We start from the raw sequence: 16847 nt of genomic DNA, 5'->3' as shown, positions 1-16847 counted from the left end.
GTCCAACTTAGTATCAAAATCCATCAGTTTTTATAGACTTTTTCTGTCAGGTCATTGTTATATAAGCTCTTTTCATAAAAATGCATACTACGCTTGCTCTTAAATTTAACCTTTATAATGATTGTTGCTTTGATTATATAACCTTATCAATATTCTTACTTAAAAACAATCATTGGTCAATTTCACTTAGCTCTACTGATTGGAATCTTCGATACTCAAATCGAGATGGGAAGGGTAAGGGGTTTCCAAGCAGCATAACTGGTGTCCATGACAGTTTCCTTAGTTTCTTGAAACAAAACATAGAAAAACCAGTAGCTCCCTGGTGAAGTTTCTATGGTTAGCTATTTCAAACTTCAACAATATTAAGGTTCCTATAGTCACACATAACACAGTTCCTAAAGTTTCTATGGCTACATTTCAAACTTAACAATCCTATACATTATGCTTCACCATTTTACTTCTTAATCAAACCTAACTCTTCTATGTGATTAAATTTTGATTTCTTTATCAGAATATTTGCAACAAAGAGGAGAAACTCTCTCATTACACTCCTGCAAATCTTGTAATACTATACATTCATAGTGGCTATCTCTGGTTTCACCCCATCATGTGATTAGAATCTAGCCACATGTGTATGGCTAGACTTGTGAATATATATGTACTTTTTATATAAGCTAAATGATCAAGATGTTCCTTGGCTACGATGAGGTGCTCTTCCTCTTTAGGTATCCTCCCTTTTCCCTCCTTAAAAAAAAAAAAAAATCCTTAATTTAATTGTCCACATTTATGAATTAATTGGTCTGGCCCAAACACCTTCTGTTGTGAATATAGTCATAGTCTTACCAGTTGACCGAGGCCTGAGTGTGAGATCATGGAAATGCATCACAACTATTAGTCCAAGTTGCTCTTCTCTAGATTCTGCTGGTTTTGAAGGACAGAGCACATGTCTGTTCATATTTTGGGTGATTGAAATCACAAGTGGTGACGACATCATGAAGAAGGCTTTTCCTACCGGTATCCACAAAGGCTGCTCTGACCTGTGTCACACTGTATGTGAATATAGACACAGAAGCAATCCAACTCAGCTGTCCAGCTATGGTCTATTCCATATCAGTCCTCATTTACCTACTTGTTTATTTTTCTTTCCCTTATTTGTTGTTTAACATTTTGAATTTATTTTGTCTCTTTTTTTTAACCCCCTTTTTTACAATTTCCATTTGGGCGCTCAAGAGATGCCAGGCCTCCAGCTTGTTCTATGCTTTGGTGCTTGTGGACTTGATTAATTTTTTTTCCTTTTGATTTCCTTTAAGAACTTAAGAATTACTGGCCCATGGGAACATGGTTGTCTGTATCTTGTCATGTTTCAAGTGGGGCTTCACCTTACTGTCTTGAAATTATGGATGTGCGCTGGCTGCTCCCCAAGTTGCAACTCTTCATTGCAAAGTAGGGTGCTCCCTGAAAGGGCCCCTAGGATTTTATTTCCTTGTGAGAGGTGCCCTTCCTCTTCTGCTATATCTGCTCTTCCTGAGTGCAAGCAACATCTTTTCCTTGATCTGTACTTCCTTCCTTTAGCAGTTTGTGAATGTGTCAGTTTGCATTGCTAAGAAGAACATTGTTCTCCAGTGATGAACCCTTGATAACATCAGGAAGATTCTGGTAGGCATCCTGTACTAGCTCAATGGACTAAGATTTGTCTGAGTGTTCAAATATGTCCAAAACCTTTCTACATGTTATAAAGAATTCAGGTTTCTGAAAGGCCCCCACTTATTTTTTTTCTGCATCTGGAGGAAAAAATCCTTACTTCTGAAAGGACTATCTAGTCATGAAAGGAGGGTACTTTAATTCTCCAAGTTATTCTAAATACAAAATGGTTTTGGTTTTGTTTTTTTTTTAATGAGCAACTAAAAATCTCTGGACAAAAGGGAGTGAAGGAAATGGAGGATCTGATCAAATTCTGCATGAGGTATTACATGCTTCAGTGTTAAGCTGCTTTGCAGGGTGTTTTATTCTCATTTCTAATGGAAATGGCTGTACTCTTTTGTTAGATATTGATTGGCCACTTTCTTCAAAAGCTTTAATTGATTTAGTAGGAAAATGGCAGGAGATAGACCGAGTTTCAGTGATAAGACAGTAAAAACTACAATAGGGCACAAAGTATCATCACATGGACCTTCAAGTTTGCATCCACATTTTCCAACCAAGGCTCCATCCATTTTTAAGAAGACTTCTTACAATTTTACATGGATTTTTAGAAAGTTGATATGAAAACAGTTACCAAGAAGAAAGATTTGGTTTATTATTTATATTTTGGTAGGGCGAAGAAGTTTCAACTGTGGGACTCTGAGGCTCTTAGTTCAACTACTGTTTTGAGGGTTTGAGCTCCCCTGTTTTCCTCAGCTAAAATTTAATGCTGAAAACTGTCTAAACACACTGCTTATATTTCTGGTTTTTTAATCTGATTTTAGAGAAGATTATGACATTTCTGAGGTTTTATTCCAAGTCAGAAAGGATCTCCGTTTGGGGATGATCTTCTGCAAAGCAGCATTGTGATTTTGTACACATATCTCAGAGGATCATGTAGTACAGGAGATAGCAAAACAGGGAAAAGGTCTTGCCTCCAGGACTACACTTGTGCTAGTGCTCTCAGTTTTCGTAGCAGTCCAAAACTTGATATGCAAAGATTCATGGTTAAGTCAGTTTTCTTCCATATAACTGGTCATCACAATATATTCATACAGCAGAGCCAGCAGATACTCCTAACAGACTACCGATATTAATTTGTTATTGTTTCATTTAAAATTTTATTTTCCTTTTAAAATAAATAAACTTTGTTATATTTTTGCTAGCTTCTCCATATTACAGTGTGACTGAAGTTTCTTACAGAGCTTTTTGTTGTTGTTCTCCTTTACATTTAAATAGATCTCTTGGATGCCCGTTGTGATCTCTTAAAAGTTTTAAGTATTTGCTTTTAACAGCTGTCCCTTGTCCCTTGTCAACTGCAGCACAAATCGGGCTCAACTCGGTCAGCTATGCATTTTTACCCAGCATTTCAGTTAGACAAAACTGTCAGGGCTCTCTAGATTTTTATATGGGTTGGTAAGTCCCACTAGATTTCTTATTGCTGTCTTTAGTTGACTGACCTTGAATATATTGCCATTATCACCTCATTATTCATGACCTTTCCCTCATCATTAGTAAGTCTAGTAAAATATCTCATGTCCCAAAGTACATTACCTTGAAGCATTTCATGTTGATCAGTTATTCGTTCTGTTTATTTTTTTCTCTCTTCATTTAGTTTTTAGTCCTTAGTAGCACTTTATCTTGTACTGCCTAAACATAGTTCCTTAGGAGTTGATCAAAAAGTTTTGACAATTCAAATCCCCATACAAGTCTATCATTGTATTTCTTTATAAAAGAAACATGTAAAAAAAAAATGTAGACCAGATCATGAAATGCTCATAAGGGCACAAAATTTCTTCTGCTTTGTCCTTTTCTTATCTGGCTTGTCTTATTCTCTCATAATTATCTTGTCACTTGTGTTAATTACAGATATTTTTAACGTCACTGTGAAACTTGTCAATTTGCAATTGTTAAGAATATATTTCTGGGACGAATATTCTCCTGCTAATATGAGTCATGGTTTTAATGTGAATTACCTTTTTTTTGTATGAGTCATATGTTAACTTCTCCACCATTTAAATTTTCTTTTTATATTGTTATCACACTTTACTATTGAAAATCCATTTACTGGATGAAGTAAAATACTTGGCCAGAGCAAACTGCCAAGTGGGAAAACCACTATTTTTTTAGCAGTTCGGGCAGGGTGTTCTTATGACTATGTAGAGGTTATCAGGGTTCCAAATAGCCAGTTGTATTTATTGGCCTTTGTTTAGCATATATAAGTACATACAGAAAAGCGGTAATGTGAAAAAGAAGAATGTCTGTATCTGGAGGGATTGCATCTCAGTCTTCATTCTCATGGAAGTCAACACCTGGACATTGTGCTGGAAAGTTGTTACCTGGGCAGCTTTTATAAAGGAGGGAGTGGCAGTGCCATCTGAGATGCTTCTGGTTTCAGCCCGTGTTCTGATTTTGTAAGAGAGCTTCTTACCTTCTCTCTCCTGGCAGGAACATGAGTGATCAGAATTCAGCACTTAACAGCATAGAGTGATTGGGGTTTTTTGTCCTTTACTTCTCTAAATAACATAAAGACGCTTTGTGCAATGCTGCTGTATGTCAAAGCTTGTGGTTTAAAATGGCTATCATTCAGTTCCAAACATAAAGAATTTAATTGTATTGTGATACGTAAAATAATCATGCAAGTATTGTTTCACTGATTACATAGCTTCAGTAAATTCTAGTTTGTTAGCTGGTTAAATGATGCTTTTTAGCAGCAGTGCTTTTTACAGAGAAGTCTGTTCACTGTGCTAGTCAATAATTCTGTATGGGGAGCTCTTAAATATGAATAAAGTCCTGTGATTGTCTGTCTGACCACAGAACTTTAGGAGGATCCAGTCACAGCTTTTCTCAAAGATATCAGTTGTCTTGGTAGTCAGCTAGGATAAACAAGCTACGTTTGCAAGCTGAAGAAGCAGTACAAGGAGATGCAAGAACAGGGTGAATTGGGAAATGGAATAGATTAAGTTTAATGCTTTTATCCAAAATATTGTCTCCGATCATCCTCCTCCTAATATAATTTATTATTTGTAAATAAAGTAACATCATAACTAATTGATTAGAGGAATTGAGTAGAGGGGAAATTTGGGATAGTGATTTTGATGAATACTCTGCTTTCTCTAATATCCTCTTTCAAATATGCTGTAAGAGTATTTGTAAGAATATTTTATAAAGCTACATGGGTTTTTTGAAAGAAATATATTATATAAAATATGAGGTTTGAACTAAAATTTATTCATATAAAACCTACTGGGACATCAGTGGAAAGGGAAGGAACAGATGAAGTTTGTGTATGTCCGTAAATTGCAGACTTTTGGTTTCAAGTCCATGGCTGATAATGCCTCTGGTATCACTGATTAATCTCTTCAGGTAATAATCAGCTACTGAATTTGGGAAAATATGCAGACCAATGTCAAATTAAGATTTAAAATGCAGGCTTGAAATGTTTGTTACAATTACTCTCTAACATTGTTTTGATCATTAATGAAAGGGAAAACTTTGTGAAGCAGAATCCTAGGTTTTAATTGCAGAGCAAAAGTAAGGGTTGTGTTGACGTTATCTGCTAAAAAATTGATAATAAAAGCCATGTGTGCTTGTGAGAATTGTCCTTGGCATACAGTTTGACAAAACTCCTTTCATGAGTTGTTAGTTGCTGTCCTGTAAGATACATCCTGGGTTACTAATTCAGCAGTTTCATTTTCAGTGTCCCTACAATCTCCCTACCACTAATTAGACACAATCAGCCTGGAACATGCCAGAGAAGCAGTGCAGCTGTCACAGGTGTTTCCAAGAAGACACAGCAGACAGTTGTGGAAAAAACTGTGGACCCCCCTCCTCCCAGGAAACTAAAGGGAATTACAAAGTTGAAAAAGTAGTTTCTAAAAAATACAGCTGAAATCCAACATTAAAGGCTTTTATGGCCAAACTTTTGATATATGATACAGAAGAAGGAATATCTAAGTCCATATACTTCAGTGAATATCTCAAGAATTCCTTTTTTCATTGAATAATATAATACACATTTTTATGATCTCCAGGAATGTACTGACAACATTGAAATACACTTTCTAACAATGTGGCAGGAACTTAGGTCATGGTAAACTAATCACATTTGAAAAGTCTGCTGGTGTTCATAACAGGAAATACTTTGTGTATCAATATGATGTTCTATACTATTCTAATTTTTGTTTAGCACTTTGGCATTACTGATTGTGCAAGTTTAAAAAAATTCTTTTAGTAGCTCATAAAAATAAATAGATCGATTAATTCCTTTTCCTTTTTATGCATTTTTTTTCTTGGTCTGCAAATTAAACCTCCTTGGAAGATTTCAATGACACATTTCAATGACTCTTCTGCTTTTGTTGAATATGTCTAACTGAATTTAACACTATTTACTTTTGGTTTCAGCTGTTAATCCTAGATACATACTTAGGAATTGGATGGCAGAATCAGCAGTGCAAAAAGCTAATTTGAATGATTTCTCAGAGGTAAAATTGTTTCTTTCTTTCTTGACATATTTATTAATAATTGGCATAATTGGCAAAACTGTTAATGCAAATGGCATTTGCACTTTGAACCTATCTTACACTTTGACCAACATTGTACTAATCTACTACCAATTACCATTAAAAATATTAAAAAAACTATTAATAGTATTAATTATAAATAGTAGTGACTATATTAATAGTAGTACTAATAATTGTAAGCAACTCATGGAATAGTTTCTGGAGCCAGGAGGGTGCATAATGTGAAGTGCCAGAGACTTTTCTTGTTTGCAGGAAAACATTTTGTATAAAAACTTACCCATTTTAATTGCTTCCAGGTTCAACTCCTACAGCAGATTTTACAACATCCCTTCCAGAGACAGCAGGCTGCAGAGAAAGCAGGCTACTCCCTGCGCCCCCCAGCTTGGGCCAAGGATCTTAAAGTAAGCTGTTCATCCTGAGAGAAATTTGAACGAGCGAGAAAAATGATCAGGGTCGAAGCTCAGGCCTTCAAATAGGATTAATGGATCAAGCCACAGGAACTTCTCTCCCTCATACTTTGTGGACTGGAATCTGCTACTCTGCTAGGCAAGACAAGGTCTTGACCAACTTACAAAGTCTAATGATTAAAGAAATGGACCACTATGTATGCTTGCATCAGCATGTTATATTGGCATTTATAACTCTGCCCTTCATATTGAGCTGTGCATTAATTTCAGTCCCAATATTTAAGTTCTGCCAAACTGTCACACTTAAACTCTCAGAATTCATGGCTGATCAGGTGGGTCTCAATGGTTGGTCAATTTAAAATCCATCTAAGCTAGTTTTAATCATATAGTATGTTGATGAATGTTCTCCTTGCTGTTACACACTGTTCAAATATAACTGTATTCTGAAGACATAAATGTTATTAAGTCTTTTGCAGAGTTGGAACAGAGGATCGTCTTACACTTAGACCTTGCCACCTTTTCTCTTTTTGACCTTGTTTTGCCCCATTAAACTGCCAACAAAGATTTAAAGGAAATTCAATTAAATAGTGAGCAAAGATGTCTGTCTTTGGAGTGACTTGCCCAAAAATAAATTTTGGCATCTTTGCTGGTGTCAGGTGCCTCTCAAGCCTGGCCCACTGCTCTTTGAAAGTGTATCTTTTGATAGTAGCAGAAAGATTGTTGGTGCGTGCATATAATGCCTCAGGAAATTTTCACTGGTTGGACATGGAAAAGGACTTTCTTGGAAGATCTCGCTACATACGTAGTCAGGTCAATATACCTTTTGTATCCAGCCACCTGATGCTGTAAGGGACTAACAAAAACCTTGCAAGGAAAGTATTTAAAAATCACCTGAAGCTGTTACACAGAAGTCCTTTAAGTGACAGAGAGAGACTAGTCTTTGAGTCCTGGGTCTTGTTATTTATCCTTGTTTGATATTCCAATTCCACATCACAAAACTTAGTGTGTAATTATGCCAAAATTAATACATAAGCAATCAGGTCCAATGTTATGCTAGAAAATTTACAGCAAAAATCACTTATCTGGGGGCTTTGTTACTTCTTGACATTACCTTGTCTCTTCCCAAATCCAAAATGGATTGTTTTAGAATCTCCAAATTTGAGTGCCACTTGATTCTGAAATAGAGGCTATAATTAGCATTTCACAAATCTATTTCTAGAAATATAGTTAGTGGGGAAAAAAATTTACATTATTAGAAAGTTTCAGTGACTAAAAAATATTTGAATGGTTTCACATATTCCTCTGGCTGCAGAGAGTAGGTCAACTACATCTCTCCTCCAGGAGTTCATCCACGGACTCATTCATGTCCTCTTTCCTTGATTTACGTGAAAGCAAATCTCCATTATTTTTTTCCCCTAGTTTTACCATGCAGTTTATAGTGCCTGTTTTTAGTAACTATTCTGATCTCATAATAGTCAGTACTGACTGTTAATGGTGATCAAACTGCCTTAGAATATTCCGCAAGACCATGAGAATTCCTAAGTATTAACGATACGAATCTCTTCTGTTCTGCGCGTCTCCCTCAAACAGAACCTGTGTGTTTCCCAGTTACTGTGAGACTGTCAATAATCACTGATAAATAATAGTTCTGTTCTGTAGTTTTGCCACATGATCCATTTAAGTTTCTACTTTTCCACTCTCAAAGTGCCTGACAAAGAGCGCGTGAAAAACACATGAATAGTTCTCAACACTACCTTTTAACTATGTTTTGTAAAAGTAATGAGCCACATCATGCTCAGCATTTTATACCACCTCCCTTTCCGCTTCTAGGTTTTAATCATTATGGTTTTATTATGACAATGTAAGCATTAATACTGTGTTTCATGATATATTCCCCAAAATCATTGGCTTCCACCTGTGGTTCCAGAGCTGCCTCTTCCTTCACGTTACATAAACACAGCAGTGATGCAAGAGCAGATGGGGAATAAAAAATACCGTGGCTGGTAATCAAGCAGTTGTTTAGTTGTACTCTTGTCCTCTTTCTGTATCAGAGGACAGTTATGAGGGGCAGCAGCAGCGTTGATCCCCCACACGTGGACTTTTCCACATGACTCTAACCTTTCTAATCCTAAGGACTGATGGAAACGTGGTCGCTTGAAGTAGGTCCTTCTTCCGTATCAGTGACATAAGAACCCAAAGAAGACGACAGCTGCTGAGACTCCTTCCACTTGAGGTATGGAGAAAGGTTAAAAATAACATGCTGCAATTTCAGATCTTTTCGGACTAAAATACTGTAATCTCTAGTAATGTACATACTACCATGATCTACAGGAATAAGACAATTATTTCATATGGCAATAGATTAGCAAGAGGTGAAAGGATTCATTTCTATTTCTTACAAATACTTTGATTTACAGTCTTGGAAAGGAAGATCTTTTTGTATTTTGCAGCATCTTTTTTGTACCAAATAAAGCCAGATAATTGTGTATCATTAAGATGGTAGTTCTGTTCTTTGAATGGAGAGTTGAATACTTACATTTCAGAAATTCAATGCAACTATGTACATACACAAAATAGTTGATAGAGGTCTAATCATCACAGCATTTTAATTGATTTCTGGAGTTATCTGTAGGCTTTGATTCTTTTTGTGTCGAAGAAAGCTCAACTTTTTCTTTTGTGTAAGATTAAGTGCATGAGTTACAACTGACTGCAGATGTAGAATGTATAAAATGTGAGTTTATTGTACCGTAACAAAAGAGAAGGGAGGAAACAGGGCAGGAGGCTGAGACTTCTGGTGAGAAGAGTGACTGCTAAGAAATCCATGTAGAAGTCTTAGTGCTTCGTGAATTCACAGAAACTAGCTTATTGTGCATCATTTTTCTAAGGACATGTTCTGCTTTATTTTGATGCTGAGTGTATAATTCATAGAAGAAAATTAATTTGATTTAAAAATAGTTGGATAGCAGGCAGTTGTCACGTAAGCGTGTTGAAGATGAGCACTCCTAATACCTTGTCAGAAAATGATACCCAGCTCTTTATCATTCAGTGATTTTTGCATAATGCTTACCTCAGTTACATATGGAAAGCAACTGGGAAACATTAATATCCCCCCCCCCCCCCTTTTTTTTTTAAGCCCTAGTTTTAACCCTCCTACCTTTAGCTAGTTAGTATTTTTTCTCCTGCAGTTGGAACTAAAGCTTGTACTGAGCTTATAAGCCTTGCACTGGTTTTGAGAGCATTTCTCAGTTTGGCTGTTCAGAGATGATGAGATACCTTTTGAATGTTCTAGCATGTGAGTTCAAAGTTTCTAGGTAACATTTGTGTTAGTGGTGAACATAGTTCTCTTGATGAGCTTTTTGCTCAGTTCAGTGAAAGCAAGGGGGCTAGAAGACCAGCAAGAGTTGCATGGGATCTGTACTGTATTGGTAAGTAAGAGGGCCAGGAACTAGTCCCTTGGCCCACAGACTGGTTCCCTAACTGGCCACATCTGCACCACAAGGGATCTCTGTACGGGGAGTGAAACTTGCTTTAGACTTGTCCATGTTGTCTTCTGGGAATGGTTCCTGGCCTAGGCAGTTCCTTGAATTGCGCCTGGGACTGTGCTTAGGCCCGCTTTGGCAGTACGGGTGAGCACTAGGCCAGCGCTCAAGCTTGCATCCTCATCTTCTTTTACTTAGCAGTAAAGACAGAGGTGTACAAGCTGAATCATCTTGCTAGCAATGATAGCTCCTCAACCATAGGGTGCAGAGCAAAGAAATGGTTAACAGCAGTCATAAGACATCCCACCGTCCCCATATCCCTGATGTGAGATTTAACTACTCTTCCAATGCTTACACCGCTGACAAACCAAAGAAAGGAAGGAGGAAACAGGGAGCGGTTGTCCCATGGCTACACCTGAGTAACTCTGGGGATGGGCATGATTACTGCAGGAAAAATATCCTTTAGCTTCAACTTGTCGCATCTGAAAACAGATTAAGTTGCGGGACATCACAAACTTTTTTTAGTGACTCATCTGGCACTTCCCCAGCTGAAGCAACCCCAAGTTCCTCTTGTGTCCATCACCACCCTCCATGTTGGCTCCTTCCAAGGGCCTGTCCTTTCGCTTCTACTGCTTTGACCAGGTACCACCTGCTCCTCCTAGTACTGAGATGGGCATGTTTTGCCTTGCATTGCCCCAACTTGTCACAGCTCTGGCTCCCTGATCCTGAGTGCTCGTGGTTTGTGCTTTGTCATAGCAAAGTCCTGGTCTTTGCTGTCTTATGGAGGACTATGCTTATGCAGCCATCAAAATGTGCAAAACATAGCAGGAACCACCTGAACAAAAGCGAGATGGGCCAGCCAGCACTGCTGTCCGTACTTGGATAAAAGGGTGGCCCGTTGTGCTGTGAACTTGCAGACAATGTGGAAGATAAGGGTCTGGAACTCTGAGGTGACGTGGGGCTGTAACAGCCAGCGATTGCCTCGGTTAGTGTTACACTTTCGGACTCTACTGACAATGTTGTCATTGATGTCGGTCAGCGCAGAGACTGCAAGGCATGTCGAGGTGAAGGCCAGGCCTCAGTAGCCTGATATACCTGCATGACCTCAGAGAGCCAAAAAAGTTCCCTACCTCTTCCAGAGTGGTCAAATAATTGACCTAAACCAAAGACCCCACCAGGGAGTGGGGTCAATATGGGAACATGTGGTGTGACATACTGCTGTGGGGGTGGGCCTCCTTTAAACCATAGCATCAACAGACTTTTAATGCTCCTTGTCTATGCTCAAACAGCGGGCCCGGCAGGCAATGCCCCAAGTCTCCGCCACCTCTGCATATATGTATCTCGCTCTTTACCATCTCTCACACATACGATCTTGTAAAACCTTGCAATTAAAATGCTTTTACATTTTTTTTCAAGCTCAAAACTAGGGAGGAATACTAACCACAACTGCCTTTGCCCACATACAGATGCATTTATTGGTCTGCCTCAAGCAGCCACTTCTTCCGCTAGAAATGACACAGCTGTGGGCTTTACCACAGTGTTTAAAGCAAAATCATTTCAGTGGCAGGAAGAAATGCATGTGGTTCATAACATCATTATTGTTTTCAGCTTAAAAAAAAAAAAGGTAGTAATTTCAAAAGGAAAGGCACTTTATAAAGATGTGGTTATAACCTTCACATTTCTGTTAGGCTGTTATGCAGGTACATGGGTATTGACACACCAACTTTAAGCCAAAATAAGACTAGAGATGACCCAAAACTTTCCTAGGCCGTGGCACTGCCACCAGCTTGTCATTCCCTTGCCTCCCACCACCACTTCTTGACCTAGGACTCCATTTTGACAAACAGCAGTGCTCTCATCCCCTCCTCTGCCAGCTGCTCGTATGTATTTATTTAGACTGCACACTTTGCTTTTTATGCTATTTGTATTGCAAAATACAGAAATGTATTATTTATGGTATCTTAGAAGATCATGTGCATGAGAAGAGGCAAAGACTGGAAGAAATAAAAATAAAGACTAGAAAGTATAGGCAAAAACTCTTTAAAATAGTTGAAGTGGTACCAATTGCCAGTAAAATGCCTGTTCATTAACTATGACACTTTGTGTAGATATAAAATAGAAGCTATTTTTGAGAACTAATAATGAATGCTGCCTAAATGAACAACAGAGAACTAAAATGAGAGAACAAATGAAAAAAAAATGTAGGAGGAGACATTCATATCAGGTACAAGATAATTACAAAGGCTTTCAGAAGACAGACTATTACTAGGTACAGTTTGAAGACAAATGTTAATCAACAGGAAAAAAATCCCTGCTTACCAAGAGAAGCACACAAGATTTCAAAATAAAATTTTTTCTTTGTTTAAGATTAAACAAATAAACCAGATTTAAAGGCAGCAACTGAGTGCTGACAGGTATGACTGGAGTTGCATACGGAAACAGGAGTGTATAACATTTGGGGTGACACTGTCTGGAAATGGCTCTGGTCCTGCCTTGCATCTCAGAATAATCTAGCTGAGGTTTTACTTTTTAAGACAGACTATTTTTGAAAAAGAAATTGGGGTCTTATTATTTAAAAAAAAAACACAATTGAGGGTTTTCTGATAAAAGAAATTTTAAGGGGAATTCTGTGAAAAGGAATCTTCCCACTTCTTAACATTCACACAAGAACATTGCTGTATTTTTTCCTTCAGCTCCAATCCTACTAGAGAGGCAGCCAGAGAAGATGCACTTCACTCACTGGCTGGCTCTGCGAGTGCTGCTTCACCATCCCTGGCTGTCCTGATGGAGTGAAGCAAGACTCTACAGCCACTTCTTACCTCGGCTTGATGCTGGAATGGTAGTTAATATGGGGGGGGGGGGGGGGGGGGGGAGACGGACCAGGTTATAGGGACAAAGTGGGGGACAGAGGGCACTCCACCTCACTTCTTTAGACCCCCAGGAGGAACTCTGAAGGAGAATTCCTCCTGGAGGAGCCTGACCCAGCACAACTTTCCATGATGCCTCACAAAACCAGCTATGGCTTGAAGTCCACCTGCTCCCAGAGTTCAGGAGCTGCTGCCCCTTTTCTTCTCAAGAGCTTTCATTAGATCAGACATGAAATCTGCTTGCTTGCCTCCACCCCCTATTGGAGGTGGCCCAGCTGACCGTGGCTCTCCAGCTTGTCCTGTGTTTTCTAGCCTTTTTGAAGGAAGTGGCACAGGTTTCTTTGTCGGAGGTGGTGGCTTACTGGAGACAGGTGGAGGTGGAGGGGGTAATGGCAGGTCTCCATTACCGCTGCTGGATGCTGGTGGTGGTGGAGGCACAAAATCAGGAGGAGGTTCACAGAAATCAGATGGTGGTGGTGGTGGTGGAAAATCAATCTTCAATGTAGGTGGTGGTGCTGGAAAGCTGTCTGGATCTGTTAGGAAAACGCCGCTGTCTCGTTTGATTTTGGAGGGTAGAATTGGTGAAACAGAAATAGCAGATGACCGCCTTTCAGGTGGAGGAGGGGGCTGCAGTGAGTTCCCCCTACTCTGGTATTTCTGTGGCCTCATCACCGACTGTGCCAGGCCAGGCGCACTGACGTTATTTGACTTAGCCTTTAATAAGGAGAAGGAATAAAAGGACAAGACACAGTCAATGCATGTGTAAACTAATGCCAATGCCTAAGAACAGTGAAAAGATGTGAAAATGTATGAGAAGAGTACAGTAGACAGACAGCAAAATGAAGTAGAATACATTTTGTCTAAAGAGTGCAAATAGTATTTTGTTTTCTTTCGGGAGCTGCCCACAGAGCTTTGACAGTGGAAACCTCCATATTGACAGTATTCATAGTGCTTCTTCGAGTGCTGTCCTCAGAAAATGAGTGCTTTTAAAATTTCAAAGAATTGCAGTTAGTAAGACATTAAAGATACTTTCTTGATGTTCCACCCTGCTGTTCATTCCCTGAGAACATGAAGACTTAAAAAAAAGATCTGTGCTGTGTTTTTACATCCAAAAATACTGAGCAAGATTTGAGAACATAAAAAGCAGAGTAGTTTTGGCTCTCATCGCCATTGTACCTCCATCTCCTATTCTAGCTGTGACTGCTGGATCTCTGGATAAAGCTAAAATAATGAAGTCACGTATCCCTGCCAAACTTATTAGACACAACAGCAGTGAACTGGGAATAAGGTGGAGAGATTTGGGAATTTAAAGTTTATATGTCCGGATTCACTGTCCCCAGCACTCTGCAGCATGGTGTGACATGCATTCACCCACAGGGTAGTGCACTGGGGCCCCTCCATGTGGGAGGCCGAGCACTGCAAAGCACTGTGCAGAGAGGCACTTGGGAAAGCCATCTGTCACAATTCTGGGCAGTGCACAGCAGAGGAAAGATACTCCACCGTGACCTGGCAAGGGCCACTGATAAGCCTGGGGAAGGGTGTCTTCCGCCTGCTGAGCAAGGCACATGCACATACCTTCTCCACTTTCACATCAATAGTGCGACAAACAGGTCCTTGAAGCCACTAAGTTCTAGCCATGTCTGCAAGGTCACGAGATGTTCAAACCCTCTAACAACTTTTTTGAAGGAAAAATGAATCAAACTATCCATCATACAAGTGAAGAAAAATAAAATGTAGGATAGCAGTTCATTATGGAGATGTTTATTTTGACAAACTTTTAGGTGGCTTTTCTTTTAAATTGTGTTCACTAGTCGACACTCTGAAGATAAATAAAGCCCATTTGGTGATATCTGAATATAATTTGCTCTTTTTTTTTTTTTTTTTTTCAGGTAACAACTGATAACTGTTGACAGTTACTACACAAACATGCTATCTATTCTTGCAAACCTGTGGAGAAGTCTGCTGTCCTGAAAACAAAGCTTTGTAACACATTAATTTCTAGTTATGCTAACTTATCAGTTTGGATCCAGCTAGCTTAGTGCTCTAACTGTAGCACAGTGCACCCTGAAAGACTTCAGCTCGATCCTTAGGTTCCAGGCTTGTAGAAGCTGTCAGATGAAGAAGGCAGCATGTTCCCTTCCGCTAGAGAAAAGTGTTCCACAACCCTGCAGTCAGCAGTACTAATTCTGGCATTAGCTAAGTATGACATGCATGCCTTCTCTTCCTCACTCTCCTTGCCTACAAAGATGGAAGTAAATGAGACACAGGAGGAGGGAACCACTGGCTGAGTTCTGAGAACGTGATCTACTCCAGAGGAAGTGAGGTTCAGAACAGAGAAACAGATCTTTTTAAAGGAGGAACTCGAAGACAGAAACAAGAAGCATAGGACACATAATGCAGGTGACAGGTGACAAAAATCCTAGGAATTTCATTTCCCTTGTCCTGTGCACTTTATGCATGATGGACGGATTGAATAATGAACTGCAGACAAATGCAGGGCTTTTTTTCTGTGGGATGTTTTTGAAGTCCTCGTACTGTAGCCTACTGATACTTTTACAGCCAGAGATGGTGCAAGGAGACAAAATTTGGAGCTTAACCAAGGAATGCATTTAGAGCCTAGGGAAAACATGTAATGTTTTCCCTTACATCTTCACACTTAATCCTTTCTTACACACTTATGTTCAGCTGTGCACAGTGTTCCCTGCTGAAAACACTACTGTATCCTTTGTGCTCCTAAGGCAAGACCTGTTTTCTGGCAGAGACAGAAAACAGCACCAAGGTTCTGGCAGCACGGAATCTTTGAGACTGTCCCAGTAGGCACATTCCTGTTCCTGCTACGTGAACTCACAGCTATTTGTTCTGAAGAATGGAAGTGGTGGATGGCTGTGCCTTCACCTCCCATCAGTGGCTCCTTCCTTCTGTGCAACAGGCACACTGTTTGCAGTGTGTAAAGCATGAGGAGGGGCAGCAAGGAACCAGCCACTTTGCACAGGAGCCAAATCCTTGTCACAACAATACACTGGCACTTTGAGGGGGGAAGACAGTGGGTGAAGAAAAACAAACTTGAAGAACTGTTTCACAGGTGACATTTAACTAGTGCACTGCTAGTTAACTGCTGACCTGTACCTCCGATGTGTCCACTTTCTTCTGAGTCTCTGGAAATTCTGCACTGGAACGACGAACTATTTGGGGAATCTGTCCATTTGACTGAACAGCACCTGTGACAAGGAGAGGAGACAGAGGGAAGAGTGTGTTACATTTTTGGGATATTAACCAGATCAGGGAATAGCAAGCTAAGAAAGGGCTATAAAAACATCTTTACAACTTCCACCAAGGAACCACTCTTTTTTTATACATAATTCAGTAAAATCCATGAGGATGTCTGTTTTCTATTTCAGGCTTATTTTGTGACTTTTCATATTCAGTTCATTACCTAAGGAAAATAAATAAGATACCTTACATTAAAACTAGTATCTGTCCACATGCCTCCATGGTTGTAGCTGACAATCCTACAGAAGTGCAAGTGGCAGAATTATGAAGACATATGACAGAAATTAGCAGAGTGTGTAGAGGTGTTGACAAATGAAGAGGTTTTTCTTGTGACTATTGTAAATGGTGATTACAGAAGGGGACCATTAAGGCTGCCACAGGAATAGAGAAGGGGAGCTAGCTTTGGAAGGGAAGCTAAGCATAAATCAAACTGGCCCACCCTCTGGCCTTCCATTGTTTAAATACCTGTCTTTCATAACAGCATTTTGAAGTTTGTAGTGTGCTGTAGTTTGTATTGCATGTTTTTCTTCCTTTACTTTAAGCTAAAGATTAAAAGCACCATAGTTTCATATCAGTAAGAGTCATGAGAGCTGAAGGTTTGAACTCCTACAGAGGGGCTGA

The 16847-nt window shown here is 39.3% G+C and overlaps 3 protein-coding genes across 8 annotated transcripts in view; 1 reads left to right on the top strand and 2 right to left on the bottom strand.

Moving 5' to 3' along the window:
• Window positions 1-944, bottom strand: part of PDSS1 (decaprenyl diphosphate synthase subunit 1) — a 44723-nt gene extending 43779 nt beyond the window's left edge. Inside the window, exon 1 of the mRNA XM_030009601.1 lies at window positions 937-944. The gene's annotated coding sequence lies outside the window, so the exon portion shown is untranslated. The remainder of the gene's footprint in view (window positions 1-936) is intronic.
• LOC115339506 (protein adenylyltransferase SelO-like) overlaps window positions 1-14937 on the top strand; it is a 34933-nt gene extending 19996 nt beyond the window's left edge. The window contains exons 17-19 of one of the 5 annotated variants that reach the window (XM_030009595.2): window positions 6085-6164; window positions 6500-6604; window positions 14846-14937. In XM_030009595.2, coding sequence (XP_029865455.1) covers window positions 6085-6164; window positions 6500-6604; window positions 14846-14866 — 206 coding nt within the window. In that variant the 3' untranslated portion in view covers window positions 14867-14937. Of the gene's footprint in view, window positions 1-5380; window positions 5519-6084; window positions 6165-6499; window positions 9106-14845 lie in introns of those variants that run through there. The other 4 variants (XM_030009596.2, XM_030009593.2, XM_030009594.2 and 1 more) reach the window with 4 other exon arrangements.
• The window catches only part of LOC115339504 (amyloid beta precursor protein binding family B member 1 interacting protein), a 72336-nt gene continuing 64815 nt past the window's right edge, over window positions 9327-16847 (bottom strand). The window contains exons 13-14 of one of the 2 annotated variants that reach the window (XM_030009578.2): window positions 16083-16174; window positions 9327-13670 (exon numbers count right to left, since the gene is read on the bottom strand). In XM_030009578.2, the coding sequence (XP_029865438.1) occupies window positions 13137-13670; window positions 16083-16174 (626 nt within the window). In that variant the 3' untranslated portion in view covers window positions 9327-13136. Of the gene's footprint in view, window positions 13671-16076; window positions 16175-16847 lie in introns of both variants that reach the window. The other variant, XM_030009576.2, reaches the window with a different exon arrangement.

This window comes from Aquila chrysaetos, chromosome 3 (genome assembly GCF_900496995.4).
Source record: "Aquila chrysaetos chrysaetos chromosome 3, bAquChr1.4, whole genome shotgun sequence".
NCBI lineage: Eukaryota > Metazoa > Chordata > Aves > Accipitriformes > Accipitridae > Aquila > Aquila chrysaetos.
This window is presented reverse-complemented; position numbering and strand designations above follow the sequence as displayed.